This window comes from Mustela putorius, unplaced genomic scaffold (genome assembly GCF_011764305.1).
Source record: "Mustela putorius furo isolate JIRA1106 unplaced genomic scaffold, ASM1176430v1.1 tig00000731_pilon_pilon_pilon, whole genome shotgun sequence".
Lineage (NCBI taxonomy): Eukaryota > Metazoa > Chordata > Mammalia > Carnivora > Mustelidae > Mustela > Mustela putorius.
The window spans coordinates 2,223,391-2,238,112 of NW_025421461.1; the positions used below are offsets into that span (position 1 = coordinate 2,223,391).

At 60.9% G+C, this 14,722-nt stretch overlaps 2 protein-coding genes across 5 annotated transcripts in view; one reads left to right on the plus strand and one right to left on the minus strand.

Annotated features, from left to right (window-relative positions):
• LLGL1 (LLGL scribble cell polarity complex component 1) overlaps positions 1-666 on the plus strand; it is a 16,714-nt gene extending 16,048 nt beyond the window's left edge. For all 3 annotated transcript variants that reach the window (XM_045083657.1, XM_045083658.1, XM_013047874.2), the window contains exon 23: positions 40-666. The gene's annotated coding sequence lies outside the window, so the exon portion shown is untranslated. The remainder of the gene's footprint in view (positions 1-39) is intronic.
• Positions 626-13,590, minus strand: FLII (FLII actin remodeling protein). Of its 2 annotated transcripts, none has more exons than XM_013047873.2 (30): positions 13,435-13,590; positions 11,735-11,845; positions 11,347-11,418; positions 10,083-10,163; positions 9,674-9,759; positions 9,390-9,551; positions 9,080-9,183; positions 8,507-8,682; positions 8,254-8,411; positions 7,535-7,619; positions 6,987-7,134; positions 6,666-6,799; positions 6,253-6,465; positions 5,790-5,969; positions 5,037-5,119; positions 4,826-4,900; positions 4,497-4,580; positions 4,223-4,394; positions 3,567-3,671; positions 3,286-3,477; positions 2,961-3,149; positions 2,710-2,849; positions 2,378-2,624; positions 2,084-2,238; positions 1,935-1,995; positions 1,719-1,847; positions 1,530-1,636; positions 1,328-1,433; positions 1,168-1,233; positions 626-1,080 (listed from the first exon to the last, which is right to left on the minus strand). In XM_013047873.2, the coding sequence occupies exons 1-30, from the start codon at positions 13,495-13,497 to the stop codon at positions 946-948; spliced, it is 3,819 nt and encodes a 1,272-aa protein (XP_012903327.1). In that variant the 5' UTR covers positions 13,498-13,590; the 3' UTR covers positions 626-945. The 2 variants fall into 2 exon arrangements, with proteins under 2 accessions (XP_012903327.1, XP_004776582.1); XM_004776525.3 differs by having other exon boundaries at positions 6,666-6,802.
• Positions 13,591-14,722: the final 1,132 nt, after the last annotated feature.

The window sequence follows — 14,722 nt, forward strand, 5'->3', positions numbered from 1 at the left end:
CTTTGCCTTTCTCTGAGCCCTCTTCTCTTCCTTTACCAGGAAGGCCAAAACTACGTGGCTCCCAACTGCCCTGCTCCGAGCTGGCATCCAGGACTCCCTGGGCCCTTTGCCTAGACCCACATCTGCTAACCTGTGGCCTCCACCAGGACCTGCTTGCCCGACCCCGGGGCGGTGCGGGACTGTGGGCCTAGGGCTCAGCCCTGAGCCTCTGGGGCAGATTCGCAGCAGCCCCTCCTATGGGCACCTGTTGGCCAGCTGCCATGGGGAGAAGACAGCTGGGGCTGGCGAGCCTACACCACCTCCCATCAACATACCGTCCTTCCCCAACCCCTTTGCAAAGAGTATTTTTCTAACGCCTGTGCTGGGCTGGACGGGCATTTCTAAAACTATTTTGGTACTTGCTCCTGGGTCAGCACCCACCTCCACCCCCCAGTCTGTGCACGAGTGCGTGTGTGTGTGTGACCGCGTGATTGGGGTCTAGTTAGAGGTGTGTGTGTGTGTGTGTGTGTGTGTACGTGTTGGGAGGGGGGTCAGTCAGGATGGGTTTCCCTGTAGATTGTACCTTGGGGTTTTTTTTCTTGTCATTTTGTTAAGATTAGCTCTGTTTTAATATTAAAAATACTGATTTTTAATATTGAAAATAAAAGCATTTAATATCTCTTAAAAGGCAACCACACTGCTTTCTCTGTGGTAGGGAGGGGGCATCACACAATAGCTCTCCCTAGAGGGACTCCAGCTGCCCAGACCCCTGAGGGCCTGGGTCGGGGCGTCCCCCCTGGTGCTGCTCAGGCTGTGCAGCTGGGGACCGTGGCACTGGGGGCCGGGTGGCCGAACAGGGGCTGCCACCTGCGCACAGCCTCTGCCACTGGCAGTGGACGGATGGGCCACCCTGGCCCTGAGCTCGGGGCTGCGATGGGGGTGCTACAGATGGGGGCGCTTGCTGTCCTAGGCCAGAGGCTTGCGGAAAGTGCTCCAGGCGTGGAAGCAGCGGGTGAAGGCATGCTGCTCGTTGCCCTTGCGGACCAGGCGCAGGCGGCGTGGCTGCTCATGCTCTTTGGATCGCATGTGCTGGATGTACACCTGGCCGGCCGGACAGGGCATGAGCTGGGGGCAGTCCTCGCAGATGCCCCCCTACCCGGGCTTAGCCCTCCCCACCAGCTGGCTCACCTGGCAGGCCTTCAGACTCAGTTTGATCTCCACCTGGCTTGTTTGGGTCCCCACCCACATGTAGACCTGTAGGGACAGTAGGGCAGGGGGTCTCAGCTTCCCACCTAGCAGTGGGTGGGCCCCCTGGGCAGCCGGATCAGCGGGAGAGGAGGGTCTGCACCTCTTGACCATTGTCCAGCAGCATGATATCGTCATCCGCCAGGTCGTCCTGACAGAAGTCTGAGCACTTCTCTGTTACCGCAAAGTAGCCCTTCTCGTTGGAGCACCTGCAGGTCAAGGGTCAGGGAGAGGCTGTGAGGGTGGCAGGCACAGCCAGCCCCAGGGGGAAGCTGGGGGTTGTGGGGTCTGGGTCCCAGCCTCACCGGAAGAGCCTGGTGTGCTTCATGTACTCGGCGTCGTCATCGTAGGGCTTCTGGGCCCCGATGCCCACCCAAAAGAAGTTCTCGGGCTCCTCACCCTCATTGATGACCTGTGGGAAAGGGTCTGTCTGGCCCAGGGCTCGGGTCTGCTCCCAAAGGACTACCTGCGTGCCCACCACTTGCCCCTGTCACCTGCTTGCTGTAGGAGGCGTCAAACATGGTGTTCAGGATATCTTCTGCCAGCTTGGCCTCATCTGGGTCTGATGCCCGGCCCACCCACGCGTACACGATGCCCTGGTTGTCCTCGCTCTCAAAGGGAACCTGAGAAGTGTGCAGGGGAGTTCAAGTTGGGGCCAGCCCACAACCCGTGACCCTGCTCCACAGTCCCCGCCACACCCACAATCCCACCTTGAGGATGAAGCAGAACTCGGAGTTGAGGAGGCTGGAGTCAGTGTTGATCTGGATGCACCTGCGGGGTGGGAGGTGTCAGCGAGGGGTCCCTGCTGCCCACTGACCCCTGCCTGCCCACCACACGCGCCCTCCCCCCAGCCAGGCACCGGGTGCAGAGGGCGCTGCCATTGGTGCGAATCTGGTAGAGGCTGGGCTGCTGGGCAGCCTGAGCCACCTTCCTCTTGCCTCGATGGATGATGAACTTTCTCTTGAAATGGGACAGGAACTTGGGGTTCTCCTGCTGCTGTGTCATGCGTACCACCTGGAGGTGTGGAAGCATTAGGGGCAGCTCCCTGGACACCACCTCCACCCCCCCACCCCTGCCACGCCTCCCCAGTCTTTGCCTGCCTACAGAGGCTATGGGGGCACGGCCTGGAGCAGGTAGGGGCGTGCAGGCACACCTCTAGTTTGCCAGGGAAGAGGCTCTCGAACTTCTTCTGCAGGCTGAAGGTGAAGGTGAGCCAGCCCATGTTGGAGGCCTCCCGGCCCTGCCAGAAGTACACGATACACTGGAAGTCCTCCTCGGGCTGCTTCTCCTCCGCCTCAGCCGCTGCCTCCTCGCCTTCTTTGCCCTCAGCTCCCGCTTTTTCCTCTTCCTTCTCTTCCTTCTTCTCCTCCTCCTCCTCGTACTCCACAGGGACCCAGTACCTGGGGGGTCAGAAGACGGTGAGCGGGGATGGGGCTCGCACCCCTAGCATCCACGGAGGAGCCAGGTGGCGCGCCGAGGCAGCACCTGCAGAGGAAGACGTAGCAGTCCTGCGTGTAGAAGTGGCCGAACTCCTCCTCTGGCAGCCTCGCGAACTTCTTGCCCTCCAGCACGAAGCCCTCCATGCCATCCAGGTCCTCATTCCACTCCTCCATCAGCTGCTCCGCCTACATGGGGCAGCAGCGAGTCACGGGGCAGCCCCCCCCCCCCAGAGCCCCCTCCCACTGCCGCAGGGTCCTGCCCTGGGCCAGTCCGCCCCGCCCCCGGCCCACCCCCACCTCTGCCAACGCCATGGGCGGCTGCCGCGGCAGAAACAGTGCGGTGAGGTCAGCCTTCATCTGATCTTTCTTCTCCGCGTCGCGCTTCACCTTCCCGGTGAGTCCCGGGCCCTGCAGCACAGACTCCGCATTGCGCGTGTAGTCTACCGTCAACACGTCGTCCCAGTTCTTGAACTTGGCCTTGAACACCTGCCAAGCATGGATAAAACTCAAGCTGGCCGGGAGGCTTGGGGGCGGGGCCTCACCGTGGAAGGGCGGGGCCTGGCTGGGCCGAGGGGTGGCTCCCAGGGGCCATGGCCTGTGCCAGCTCGGCTGGACTCCGCACCTGCGCCTCGGTACCCTCCAGGCTGCGGCTGACCGTGGCGTGGCGCGGCCTGTGCAACATCCCGCACAGCTCCTGGCCCAGCTTGAGGGCGGCGGCGCGCACCAGGCGCGGGGATTTGCGGCCCAGCCAGATGAACACGTCGGACCAACAGTCCAGGATGTATACGCAGCGCGTGTCCAGCAGGCTCTGCAGCTGCAGGGCAAAGGCTGGAGGTCACAGCCCACACCGGGCCACCAGCGAGAGATCCCGGCCCTGCACCCTCTGCCCTCCATGTGTCTCACCAGTCGCATCTTGGGCAGCAGTTCCACCTTGGGACGGGTCTTATGTTCCACGGAGAGCTTGTAGTTGATCTGAGGCAGCTCCAGATAGCCCAGGCCAAGGCCCACCTGGCAGCAGGAAGGGGTGGGCGTGGCAGGGGTGAGCTCCGGAATACAGGAGCCCCACCCCCAGCAACCCCCTGCTTTGAAGTCCAGCCCTTTCCCTGCTGTGGGAGCTCAGGACCAGGGCCTGCTCCTCTTCCGACCTGTTTCCTCCCTCCACTAATGTTTGAAGGACATTCTATCAGTGGAAGGGCTTTTAAATGATGCCTTCCCTGCCTGCCCTCTCCAGGTCCTTATTGTCATTCCCAATTCTCTGTCTTCTTGCTCGCTACACCCCTAGGGGCTTCCTATCACCTTGAGAATCAAGGCCAGGTTCTCAGGCCTGGCACCCAGGCACGCTGCAGCTTCCCTCTTCCGCCCCACCTTCCTGGAAATGCACAGTCTAACACTACTTCTCCTGGCCTCACTCAGAGCCAGCCTCCTGATCTTTGCTCTGACTATTTCCTGCCCAGAAAGCAGCACCCTCTCCCCACCAAAGTCCAGATGAAAACCACAGCCACCATCATGGTGCCAGCGGAGGAAGTCAGGCCAGCACTGCCTCCCGCACCACGGCTCACCTTATACAGCTTGGGCTGAGGTGGCCAGAAGTCATCCGGCACGTGCTTCTTGATCTCGGAGGGCTCCCCGCCCAGCACCTCCCAGAACTCTGGGGGCTCCTGACCTTGCACCAGCAGTGTGATCTCTGCCTTCCCTTTCCGCTCGTTCTTGTTAATTTTCTCCGCAAAAAGCCTTGTGGGGGGAGTGGGAATATGCAAAGCCTTTAGTGAGTCCCATGTCCCTTCTTAGGTGACAATCTGTCTTTGCAGAAAATACCCCACTGTGTCCTCATACCTGGCCTTGGTAGTGCTACTTAGTGTGGCCTGGGTCCCCCGCCACACGTAAATGTCCAGCCCTTGATCCAGCAGGAAAACAAACCTGGGCAGGAGGGGCAGGAGGAACAGTGATGGACAGGGACAGCGATTGCCCTCATGCCCTTGACCCTGGCCCAAATCCCTCATTATGGGGTTTCACGCCTTACTGGTCCTGCCAAGCTCAATGAGACAGGGGTTAAAAGGGTTTCTGAAGGTCTTTTTTTGTTTTTCTAGAACCCAAAACTGCTCCCCACTAATGGGGAGGGAGTGTGGGCTCAAGTACTCCCCCTGGAGGCATGGGTGGCCTACCTTGGGTCCAGAGAGGACCCCTTGAGAGGCACGGGCTCCAACTTGATGTTCTTTTTCCCATAGACACGGTACATCCTGGGGGCCAGAGCAAGAGTGACTGGGGAGGGGGCCGGGGAGGGGCACAAATGGGCCGATTCAGCCCTAACACCCTCTGGCCCCATCCTTCCCACTGGAGTGCAGGCCAGCGCCAGCCACGCCCACACCCCCTCACCTGGTGATGTAGTGTGTGTCCTCCACAGTGTAGAAGCCGCTGGCTGTTCCACCCTCGATGTAGGAGATGTCATTGTCAAACACCTGTGTGTGTGAGGGTGCGGGCCTTCATCACTGAGCCACCCCTTCCCCCGCCAGACACCTCCCACCCCCGTCAGAGGGCAGAGCTGTCTACAGGTGCCTCACGAGCTATATATCCGGGATGAAGGTAGGGTAAAAAAAGGAATAAGATCTGTGTCTATAAACAAACACGTTAGAGCGTTAGGATGGGTAAAAATATGTGTTTGCTGGTGTTAAGGTTTAGGAATGCACAGCATGCTTAGATACGCCTGCATCGGGCACAGGACCAAGCAGATTTATGCAAGAGGGCAAGGGGTGAATCAGGGTAGAATCTTGGGTGGATGGGTGTCTACATACGAACAGCTGGCCGAGAAGACAGCACAGCTCGCTCACCCTACTCTGACTCAGGGTCCAGCCCTGGGCCTGCCTTCTTGGTGTCCAGCCGGCAGCCCCACCCCCTCGGTACTATAGCCCCAGCTCCCCATCTCTCTCTCGGCTCCCCCTAGCCCAGGCTCCCCACCTTTGGCGGCATCTAGCCCTCCTGACCCTGCTGTCTGCCTGAGGTCTCAACACCCCCCTACCTTTGCGCTCAGCACTGTGAGCAGAGTTCTTCACCCCGCCCACCAGCCCCGCCCCAGCCCTTGCCCACGCCCATTCTCCCACCCCACCCTGGGCCTTCCCCTCCCACAGGCACCTGCAAGAACTCCTCGCTCTCTTCGCCCATCTCCTCCCGCACAGTGCGGCACTCAGCACCCAGGTAGTTGCGCAGGTTCACGGCGTGGATGGCAGAGCAAGCCTTCTTGTCCAGAGTGGCCTCCCCGCCGATCCAGTAGTAGATCTCCCAGTTCAGAGAGCCACTGTCATCCAGAAAAGTCTGGGGGCAGGGCACAGGCCGAGTCAGGCCTTGCCATGGGGTCCTGGCTTCCTGGCTCACCCCCAGAGTCCTCTGTAGCTGCCACAGACTGCCCCGCCCTGGGAGGGTGGGGGTGATGCACTGATGCACCCTGGCCTGGGCCATCACCATCCTGCCCCCTGTGCAAAGTCCTCTCTCTCCCACCTTCCCTCAGTGAACAAGAGAGTGGAGCTACAGACTCGGGGTCATCTGAAATAAGGTTTCTGGGGGTCCCACAGCCCACGCCAACATGCCCAACCCTCACCTTGAGCACAATGTAGCAGTCAGCCTCATAGAACTTGCCATGGAAGGCCTCCTCCACCAGCACAGGCACGAAGTTCTCGATTTGCCAGATGGTCAGACCAGGCAGCTGGCCCACGTCCTCCGTGAAGAACTCAGAGTAGTCAAGGCGTGGCTTCTCCAGGCCCTGGTCCCAGCGCCGTGCCTTGCCCCCAGGGGCTCGGGCATCAATACTCTCCTGGGGTCACAGTCAAAGGCATGGCTTGCCTTTATACAGCCACTCAGTCTCGCCTCTTTATTTGCTACCCACCTCAGGACCTTTGCACAGGCTATTCTTGCTACTCAGGACCCACTCTCCCTCTTGGCCTAGGTTGCACAGCCTGTTTTAAGCAGAGCCCAGGATCACTTGCTCCTGTCCCAGCCCCTGGCCTGGCTTACCTCCTGCTTTTTGTTCTTCTCCTGGGCCACATCCGACATGCCCTTCAGCACCTGCTTAGCCTGGTCATCCTGGGCTGAGTCCTTGCGCCTCCGGAGCCGCATCTTGCGAGCCAGGGGGTCCTTGGGCCCGCTTCCTGCTTAGTGGGGGAGTAAACGGCTGGACACTAGCTGGGCCCAGCCCCTCGGGCATACAGGCAACCAGGGGCCAACCCGATGCACAGGGATCCAGAAGCCATGTATGTCCCACCCAATGTACAGATGGGTAAGCTGAGGTCCGGAGAAGCACCCCCTTGGCATCCCGGCCAGACCTGCTCTGCTTACCAGCTGCTGCTGCTGCCACTGTGGCAGGTGAGGCCCCTGCCAGCCGCAGCTGGTTCTGCAGCGAGAAGTCGATGTTGTACCACTCAGCAGCGCGGTCCGCAGGCTTGGGAGGCATGACCAGGCTGGGGTTCTCCCGCACGTCCAGGACCTGCCTCGCAGGATGAGGCAGAGGGGGCAATGAGCTTGAGATTTACCTCGCAGTCACGCTGGCCCGACTTTCTGGCTCTTGGCAGCCAGGGGCCTGGGCTTGCATCCCAGCTCCACGGCTGGCCCTCTGGGCTCTGCTTTTCCTATCTATTGAGTGAGACCTTGCAGGCTGGCCGCGGGGCTTAGAGGATGCTGTCACGCACAGCATGGACACCGGGGTATGGTTTGCCCTCTTTCTGTGGCACTGTCACCACCTCCAGGGACCTCTGCCAGATCCACACCCCCCTCCTCAACTGCAGTGACACCGCCTTGTTTGGTTTTTCCCTGAGGGGCCATTGTCACCTCCATTCTCCCCCTCAGGCCCCTCCTCCCACTCCGCAGCAGCCCTGGCCTGCCCGGACCTCGATCTCTGTCAGGAAGTGGATGGCCTCTGGGAGGGTCACCAGGCGGTTCTTGTTCAGGACAAGTTTCCTCAGCTTTGTGCACCTGTGTGGACAGAGCCAGAGCCTCAGGGAAGTGACAAAGTGTGGGGACAGACAGGAGACCTCCAGTCTTGGAGATGGGGGGCCAGGGAGGGCCAGAGGAGCTGACAGCCCAGCTAGCGAAGACACCAATGGGTTTAACGTAGCTGCACATGGAGGGAGAGGCCGTGCAGCTAGAACAGGGTGCCCGCACAGCTGAGCGGCTGGAAAGGACTTTCAGTGACTGCTATGGAACAGCACTTTTCAGAGTGGCCTTCTGCAGAAATAAAGACCCCTGGGTATGAACCACAGGATGCTAAAACACGTATTCTATCCTCAGATTAACTTGGAAGCCGCTGAAAGGCTCTCTGTTCTGAGTCCTGACGAGGCCAAGCTAGCGGGCACTGTCACCACTAGAGGGAGCTGTACATGGTGCCGTGTCCCAAACTCTCATGGACAGGGAGGCCCTCCCCTGCCAGTGTCCTCCCACACTGTGCTATGGTGCACCCACATTGGGAATCACTGGCACAGGACTGTGTGGGCTTCCTCCCTAAAGACAAATTAACCCATCCGTTTTGCATGCTGTGCAGCAGGCGTAGGGTGGGCTCTGGCTGAGATGCTGGGGTCTTCTGTCCCCCTGCCCCCACTCGCCCTAGTACCTGCACAGGCTCTCAGGGATCAGCTCCAGGTTGTTGTTGGCGGCCATGAACTCCTCTAGGCTGGTCAGCTTGCCGATGCCCGAGGGCAGCCCGTCGAAATCCAGCTTGTTGGAGTTCAGGTACAGCTTCTTCAGCTTGGTGAGCTTGCAAATGGCGGACTGGAGAGGTGAACCGGGCATGGGTTAGGGGGGTCAGGGGCAGGAGCCAGGGCAGCTCAGCAGCCTTCCCTCTCCCACCCCAGGCCTGCACGTACGGGCAGCGAGGTGAGCTGGTTGCGGGACAGGTTTAAGGTTTCCAGGTGCACCCACTGGTCGATGCACAGGGACAGCTCAGTGATCTGGTTGCTGCTGAGGTTGAGACGGCGCAGGCTGGGGAGGGTGTACAGGCACTCGGGCACCCGCGTCAAGTCATTGCAGGACAGGTCCACATCTGGGGTGTGAGGGTGGGGCACATCACCAGGGGCCCCGTGGCCAGCTCCAGGGGCAGAAGCCCCAACGTGAGCCCCACCTCTGCCCGCTCCAGGCTCTGTGGTCTTGAGCAAGTGACTTAATCTCTTTAAGCCTTGGTTTCTCTGTTTGGGAAAACCCACACACGGGGGGTTGAGGGGGGTTGGTGGGGGGGGTGGGGGTCGTCTAGGCATCAAGCCAGTGCTTGTAACTTGGAGTTAGCACTAGTTGTCACAGTAATGAAAGAAATGATCATAATGTAACTGTGTACTTTTCCCTCTGGGAGGTGGCCAAGAAAGCAGGGTCAGTGCCTTCCTGCATAAGGAAGCCGGGGACCTGAAGGGGCCAGAGCCTGTGGAGACCACCCAGGGACTGCCCACCTGCGAGGTTGCTCAGGCCCTCCAGGCTGGTAGGGAGGTTGCTCTGGGTGCGCTGTGTGTTCCTCAGGTGCAGGGTCTGTAGGGCCGTCAGAGCCGGAAGCTGCCTGCAGGGAGAGAGCACGGGGCTGAGTGGGGCTGAGAAGCCCAGGTCAGGGGCAGCTGTGGTGTGGGAAGGGGGCTGGGGGACAGAACACCGAACTGAGGTAGGGCCTGACGCTTTGGAAGGATGGGGTCTGCCCCCATTGGAGGGGTGGGGGTGGGGTGGGGCCGGGGCGGGCTCTGCAGGGGTGTGATGTGCGGAGGCACCCACCGGAGCTGTGCGTGCAGCAGCGGGTTCCCGTTGAGCACGAGTGTCTGCAGGTGCACCAGGCGGCGCATCTGTGGGGGCAAGCTCTCTAGGCGGTTCTCACTGAGGTCCAGGTACAGTAGGTCGGTGAGGTTGATGAAGAGCTGGTTGGGGATGGTGTCGATGCTGCGGGCGGGTAGGAGTGAGGCAGGCAGAAGGCGTCAGTGCAAGGTGCACAGCTCCAGGCCCAGCGCACCCAATGGGCCACAGTCGTCCTCCCCCCACCCACCCCTGCCGCTGACCGGTACCTGTTGTGGCTGAGGTTCAGCACCAGCATGTTCTTGGCGTTCTCCAGCTCCCGCGGGCACTCCGTCAGCTGGTTGTAGCTCAAGTCCTGGGCAGAAGTGGAACAGCCAAGCGAGGGATCTCAGGCCCAGTGCCACCCTGCTGGGCCTCTGCCAGCCTTGGGGATCAGGAAGAGCACTGAGCAAGGAGTGGATGAGGGGGTTTCAGAGCCAAAGGGAGGCAGTTGGGACCCTGGGAGAAAGGGTGCCTGGGTTAGGGCTCTGACGCTGTGAGTGGGCTCGGGCAAGGCACTCTACACCTCAGTTTCTCCATCTGTAAAATGGTTTACCAGGGGCTGCAGGGACCACTCTAATAGATGAGGACGGTCTCATGGACCAGCACAGAGGCCAGGTGGGAGGGGAAACCACTGACCAGAACTGAGAGGTCGTCCAGCTTGAAGATGTCATCGGGGACGCCGGAATTCTTCAGGCTGTTAGCTCGAGCCACAATGGCCTGGGAAGAAACCACAAGAGTCTGTGATTTCCAGCTTCCACCCCCAGGAAGCAGCAGAGAGATCAAGGAAGGACAGCACCTTGGGAAACCCACCAGAGGCCCAAGTGCTGTCCCCGCCTGGCCTTTGCTCATAGTCCCTCCACCTGGCGAGCTCTTCCTGGCCTCCTGACGAGCTCCTATCAACACCTCAAAGCCCAGTTCACGTGTGTCCCAGAGCCCAGTATGGGGCCCTCAGGGAACCTGAGGAAGAGCTTCCCCATTCCCGAGGCCTAGATAAGGGAGTAGCTCTGAGGCAAAGGTTCTAGGACAGAGAGAGAGGGGTGGACCATAGTGAACTCAGAGTGTGGACCGAGAGCAAGTCTGTTTTGTATCCTGTCAGGACTAAAACCTCAGAAAGTCTGAAGGGGAGAGAGGACAGGCCATAGGATGATGCCACAACCGTAAGCACCAATGGGGCTGCTGCCACCTTTCCCTCCACCACAGCGTCTGTGTAGGACCACACTGCGGCTTCGTAGCTGTCACCAGCTAAACCCTCCCCAGAACGTGGAAGGAACTTGTCCAAGGTCACACAGCCAGGAAGCAGCGGGGTCCAGATCTGAACTCAAGCCGCCCTGGTCCAGAGGCTGTGCTTTTAACACCTGAGGGCTCTGGCCTTGGATGGGAACAACCCTCACCCAGGCCCAAAAGGTCTAGACGGGCCCGAAGTTCTGGAATGTCAGAGGCTCCGAGGGGCGATAGGACCACCCTGACTACTTTTTGTCAAGGCCAAACCCCACCCTACTCCAGTTCTCCCACTGCATGGCTGCGTGACCTCAGCCTCGGTCAAGTGACCTCGGGCAAGTGACCTGGCTCTCTGGCCAAGCATCTTCATCTGTGATCTTGGTGAAGGTCAGGATTATATGGAATCAACCAGGAGGAAGAGTTGGAACCGTGCTCGGCTGGTATCAAATGTTCTTATGACACTTGTCTAAAAGCGGGTGGGAGTTTGGGTTTTTTACCTTTTTTCTCCATGCACTACTGACCATGGGGCATCATGGTATCCCTTCGCCTTTAGAAACAGGCACGAGAATCTGACATTGGACAGGCAGCGGGGCTGGTCCACATGGGGTCTGGACCTGCCCTCACACCACCCACTGGACTCCGGCCCCCACTCCCGGGCTCGACGGCCCATCTCAGCACTCACCCTCAGCGACGGCAGGCTGGACAGCTCCCCGTGAAGCGTAGTCAGGTTGTTGTGGCTCACGGACAAGTGCTCCTGGGCCAGGACAAGGGAGCAGAGGCTCAGCACTGTGGGTAGGGCGCCTACGGAATCCCCATCCACCACCAAAACCTTGTACCACCCAGGGGGCCCTCAGCCACACAGGCCTAGACCACCATCTGCAGCCCCCTTCCCCAACACAGCCCGTCTTTTCTTGCACATCTCCTGGGACAGGGTGCTCACTCCCTTCCTGCCGGCTCTTGTTCATGGTTGTCAGCGTCTTCCTCTAGGTCATTTCCCTTCTGCGCTGGCTCTGCCCACTTGGCCCAGCCCCATCCCCAGGGTCCCTCCCTGACTGCCCAAAGCCCCTTACCAGCTTCTGCAGGGCGGCCAACTCCTCTGGCAGGTAGCAGAGGCCCGTGCGGTTCAGCTTCAGCCACCGCAGACTGGTCATGGCCTTGACATTCTCAGGAAAGTAGCCTCCCTGGGAGGGTGGGTATTATGATGAGACTGGTCTGGGCGAGGGGTTTTCCTGCTCTACCATCCTTAGTGGCCCCCACGCCCATGGGAGCCTTTGGAGGACAACAGAGTCACCTCTCACCAGCTCCCTGGACAGGCCACCTCACTACTCTGTGCCTCAACCTCATCAACGGAATAGGGCGAATAAAAGCCCCCCATGCCGAAAGTGTGAGGACAGACTAACAATCATGACGGCTGTTGGCCTAAAATCTCTTGTTGGATTCTGACCCCTGAATGGGCCAGGATGGAACTGGCTTGTCCCCAGCTCAGGTCAAATACCTCTGCCTGCCATTTCAGGCCCTCGCTAGGCCACCTAAGATGGGGGTACCCCCGAGCTTCCACCAAGGCCGTGCCTATGCCCCCACCTGGCCATCAGCATACAAGCCGTTCTTGGCAAGGTCCAAGCCCATGTGAGGCCCCAGGTCCCCACCCGCACAGGTACAGCCTCGTACATACCCTCATGAACACCTTCAAATGCCTGCTGCGGTACCCCCAGACCTTAAGGGCAGGCGATCTCATGCCTCTGAGGCCTTTGGCCAGTGTCCCCAGCCCCCTACAGCCACATTCCAACCTGGTGACTCAAGACTCAGGCGAGGTCAGTAAGAGGTCAGTGAGACCCCAGGTGAGGACGGTGGGGATGGGGGCAGAGAAAAGTGGCATGTGCACATGTGGGTAAATGCAGGAAGGCCCCACTTGCCTCTTCAGCAGTGGCCCAACCAAACCCCAAGGAAAGCCTGGGCCCCCCCACACCTGCAGACCCAGGCTGACCCTCCCTGTATTGGGCCAGCTCTCACTTCCACTTCTGCCCAGCCTGCTCTAGTCACCAGCACTGTTCACCTCATTCCTGCCCCTCTAGAACCGTCTCCTCGACCAGCTGCCTGTAGGCTGGGATCCAGTTCCCGGTGGCCCTCCTCTATCAGTTCCTACCACCTGCCAGAGGCCTCACACCTGCAGGACGGTCTCCACACCAACTAACCCATGCCCACAGCAGGGCTACTTGATTGCCCCTTCACCGGATGAGAAAACCCAGGCTCTGAGAGGGGAAGTGACTTGCCCAAGACCACACAGGATGGAGTGGCGGTGGCAAGGACGGGGCGGTGATGAGTGCGCTTCAGACCCGCCCCCCGTCAGCCCGGTAGCAAAGCCGGCCATGAGTCAGGGCCTGGCCTGGGCGTGTGACCTCAGAGGGGCGGGGACGCAGGGCCGGGGAGGCGGGAGCAGAAGCTCGCAGACCCCCAGGCCACTCTCCCGCCCGGGTGGGGCCCAGACCCCCGGACTGGAACTCTGGGTGGGGGCCCCCAGCTCTGCCCACTCCCTGGCGTGTCTCCGCCCGGCCCTGGCCGGCCCCGGTCTTCCCGTGCGGGCCCGGAGCGGAGCCACTGGGGTCTGTTCCCGGCGGGGTCGCGAGCGCCGGGAGGAGCCGCACCCCGCGCCGTCCGCGGTTCGGGGCTGCGCAGGGCCCGGAGGCTGGCGGGACAGGAAGCGGAGACCGGCGCGGGCCAAAGCGGAAGAGGTGGCCTGGAGGGAGGTCGGCCCCACGCCCGGCCGGCTCACCTTGAAGTCGTTGCCGCTGAGGTCCACGCCGCGGACGAACGGCAGCACTCCGGTGGCCTCCATGGCGCCGCTCTCGCTGCGGGGCCGGACAGGGCGCTGGGGGCGGTGGGGCGAGGCGCGGGCTGGGCCAACGCCGGCCCCGCCCCTTTAACCCGCCTCCGTCCGGGCCCGCCCGGCAGGCGGAGCCCGGGCCGCGCCCCTAGCCAGCCCGCGCACCCGCGCGCTGGGGGGAAGCACCGGGCCCGCGGGGGGCTTTGGGCCTCCTTGGGCGTCAGTGTCCCCGTCTGTCTATTCGCTGGCCGGGGGGCAGGGGGCTCGAAAAGTCCGGGCTCCCTCTGTGCTCCCGCAGCTTTCCTAGGCTAAGTTCCAGCGACCTATGGGGGAGGGGCAGAGTATCAGACCCTGCAGGTCCAAGCACTGTCCCCCGGGCCGCTGCAGCAGCTGGCCACGGCGTTTGGAGAGATTATGGGCCCAGGCCTGGGGGCGCACGGATCCGGGAGTCTCTATCCCCTCACTGGGACCTGCATGGCGACCAGTGGTAGCAGGATGCCTCGGTCCTTGGGTCCTAGGGCTCTGGGCAAACCCCAGGTCGGCTCCTGGCCTGTTCCCTCCTGTGTGAAATGCTTCCTGAGGTTGTGGCCGGAAACAAACGCAGGTGTAGGTCGTGGCATACAGCAGTCACTCAATAAGTGGCATGTTACTATTTCTGCTTAAAGTCAACACTCACCCCCTCTCTATTTCCTCGATCCTCCACCAGCCGGCACATGGTAGTCCCCAATAAATAAATGAGTGAGCCCCAGGTTACAAGCACAATCATCCTTCGTAGGGGAGGAGGGGGCCTGTGATACCCATTTCACAGGAAAGAAAACTGAGGCCAGAATGGAAAAGTGGCCCGTACACGGGTACATGGAGCAGGCGACAGGGGTAGCCTTCTGCGTCGCGCTGTGTGCATGACTGGCCAAAACATAAAATGACAAAGCCCCCACGGCACACTCAGGGTGACTGAAAGGGCCAGGCAAGTGGGCCTTCGGGCCAGGTATCATCTGTTTGCCTCGCCCCGGAAACAACGTAAGCCCAGACTGCTTTCTCTATACCGCTGCCTCACACGCAGCACACGTACCTTCACAACGGGCCCTAGGGACCCACTCATTCTGAACTCGAGTCACCGCCCCCACACCGCCTTCTATCTAGTCCCGAATTCCTCTCTGCGCCTTTAAACCTAGAGTGTGTCCGAGAGTCCCGCCCTCGAGGAACCCTGTTTGTCGGCGAGGGGGCGTGGCCGGCTCAT

Coding starts and splice junctions, on each gene's coding strand:
- FLII (XM_004776525.3), bottom strand. CDS start 13,497: ATGGAGGCCACCGGAGTGCTGCCGTTCGTCCGCGGCGTGGACCTCAGC. Junction 6,803..6,986: donor AGTGGCAGCAGCAGCAGCTG/GTAAGCAGAGCA, acceptor TCCCCCACTAAG/CAGGAAGCGGGCCCAAGGAC. Junction 4,395..4,496: donor AGTAGCACTACCAAGGCCAG/GTATGAGGACAC, acceptor TCCCCCCACAAG/GCTTTTTGCGGAGAAAATTA.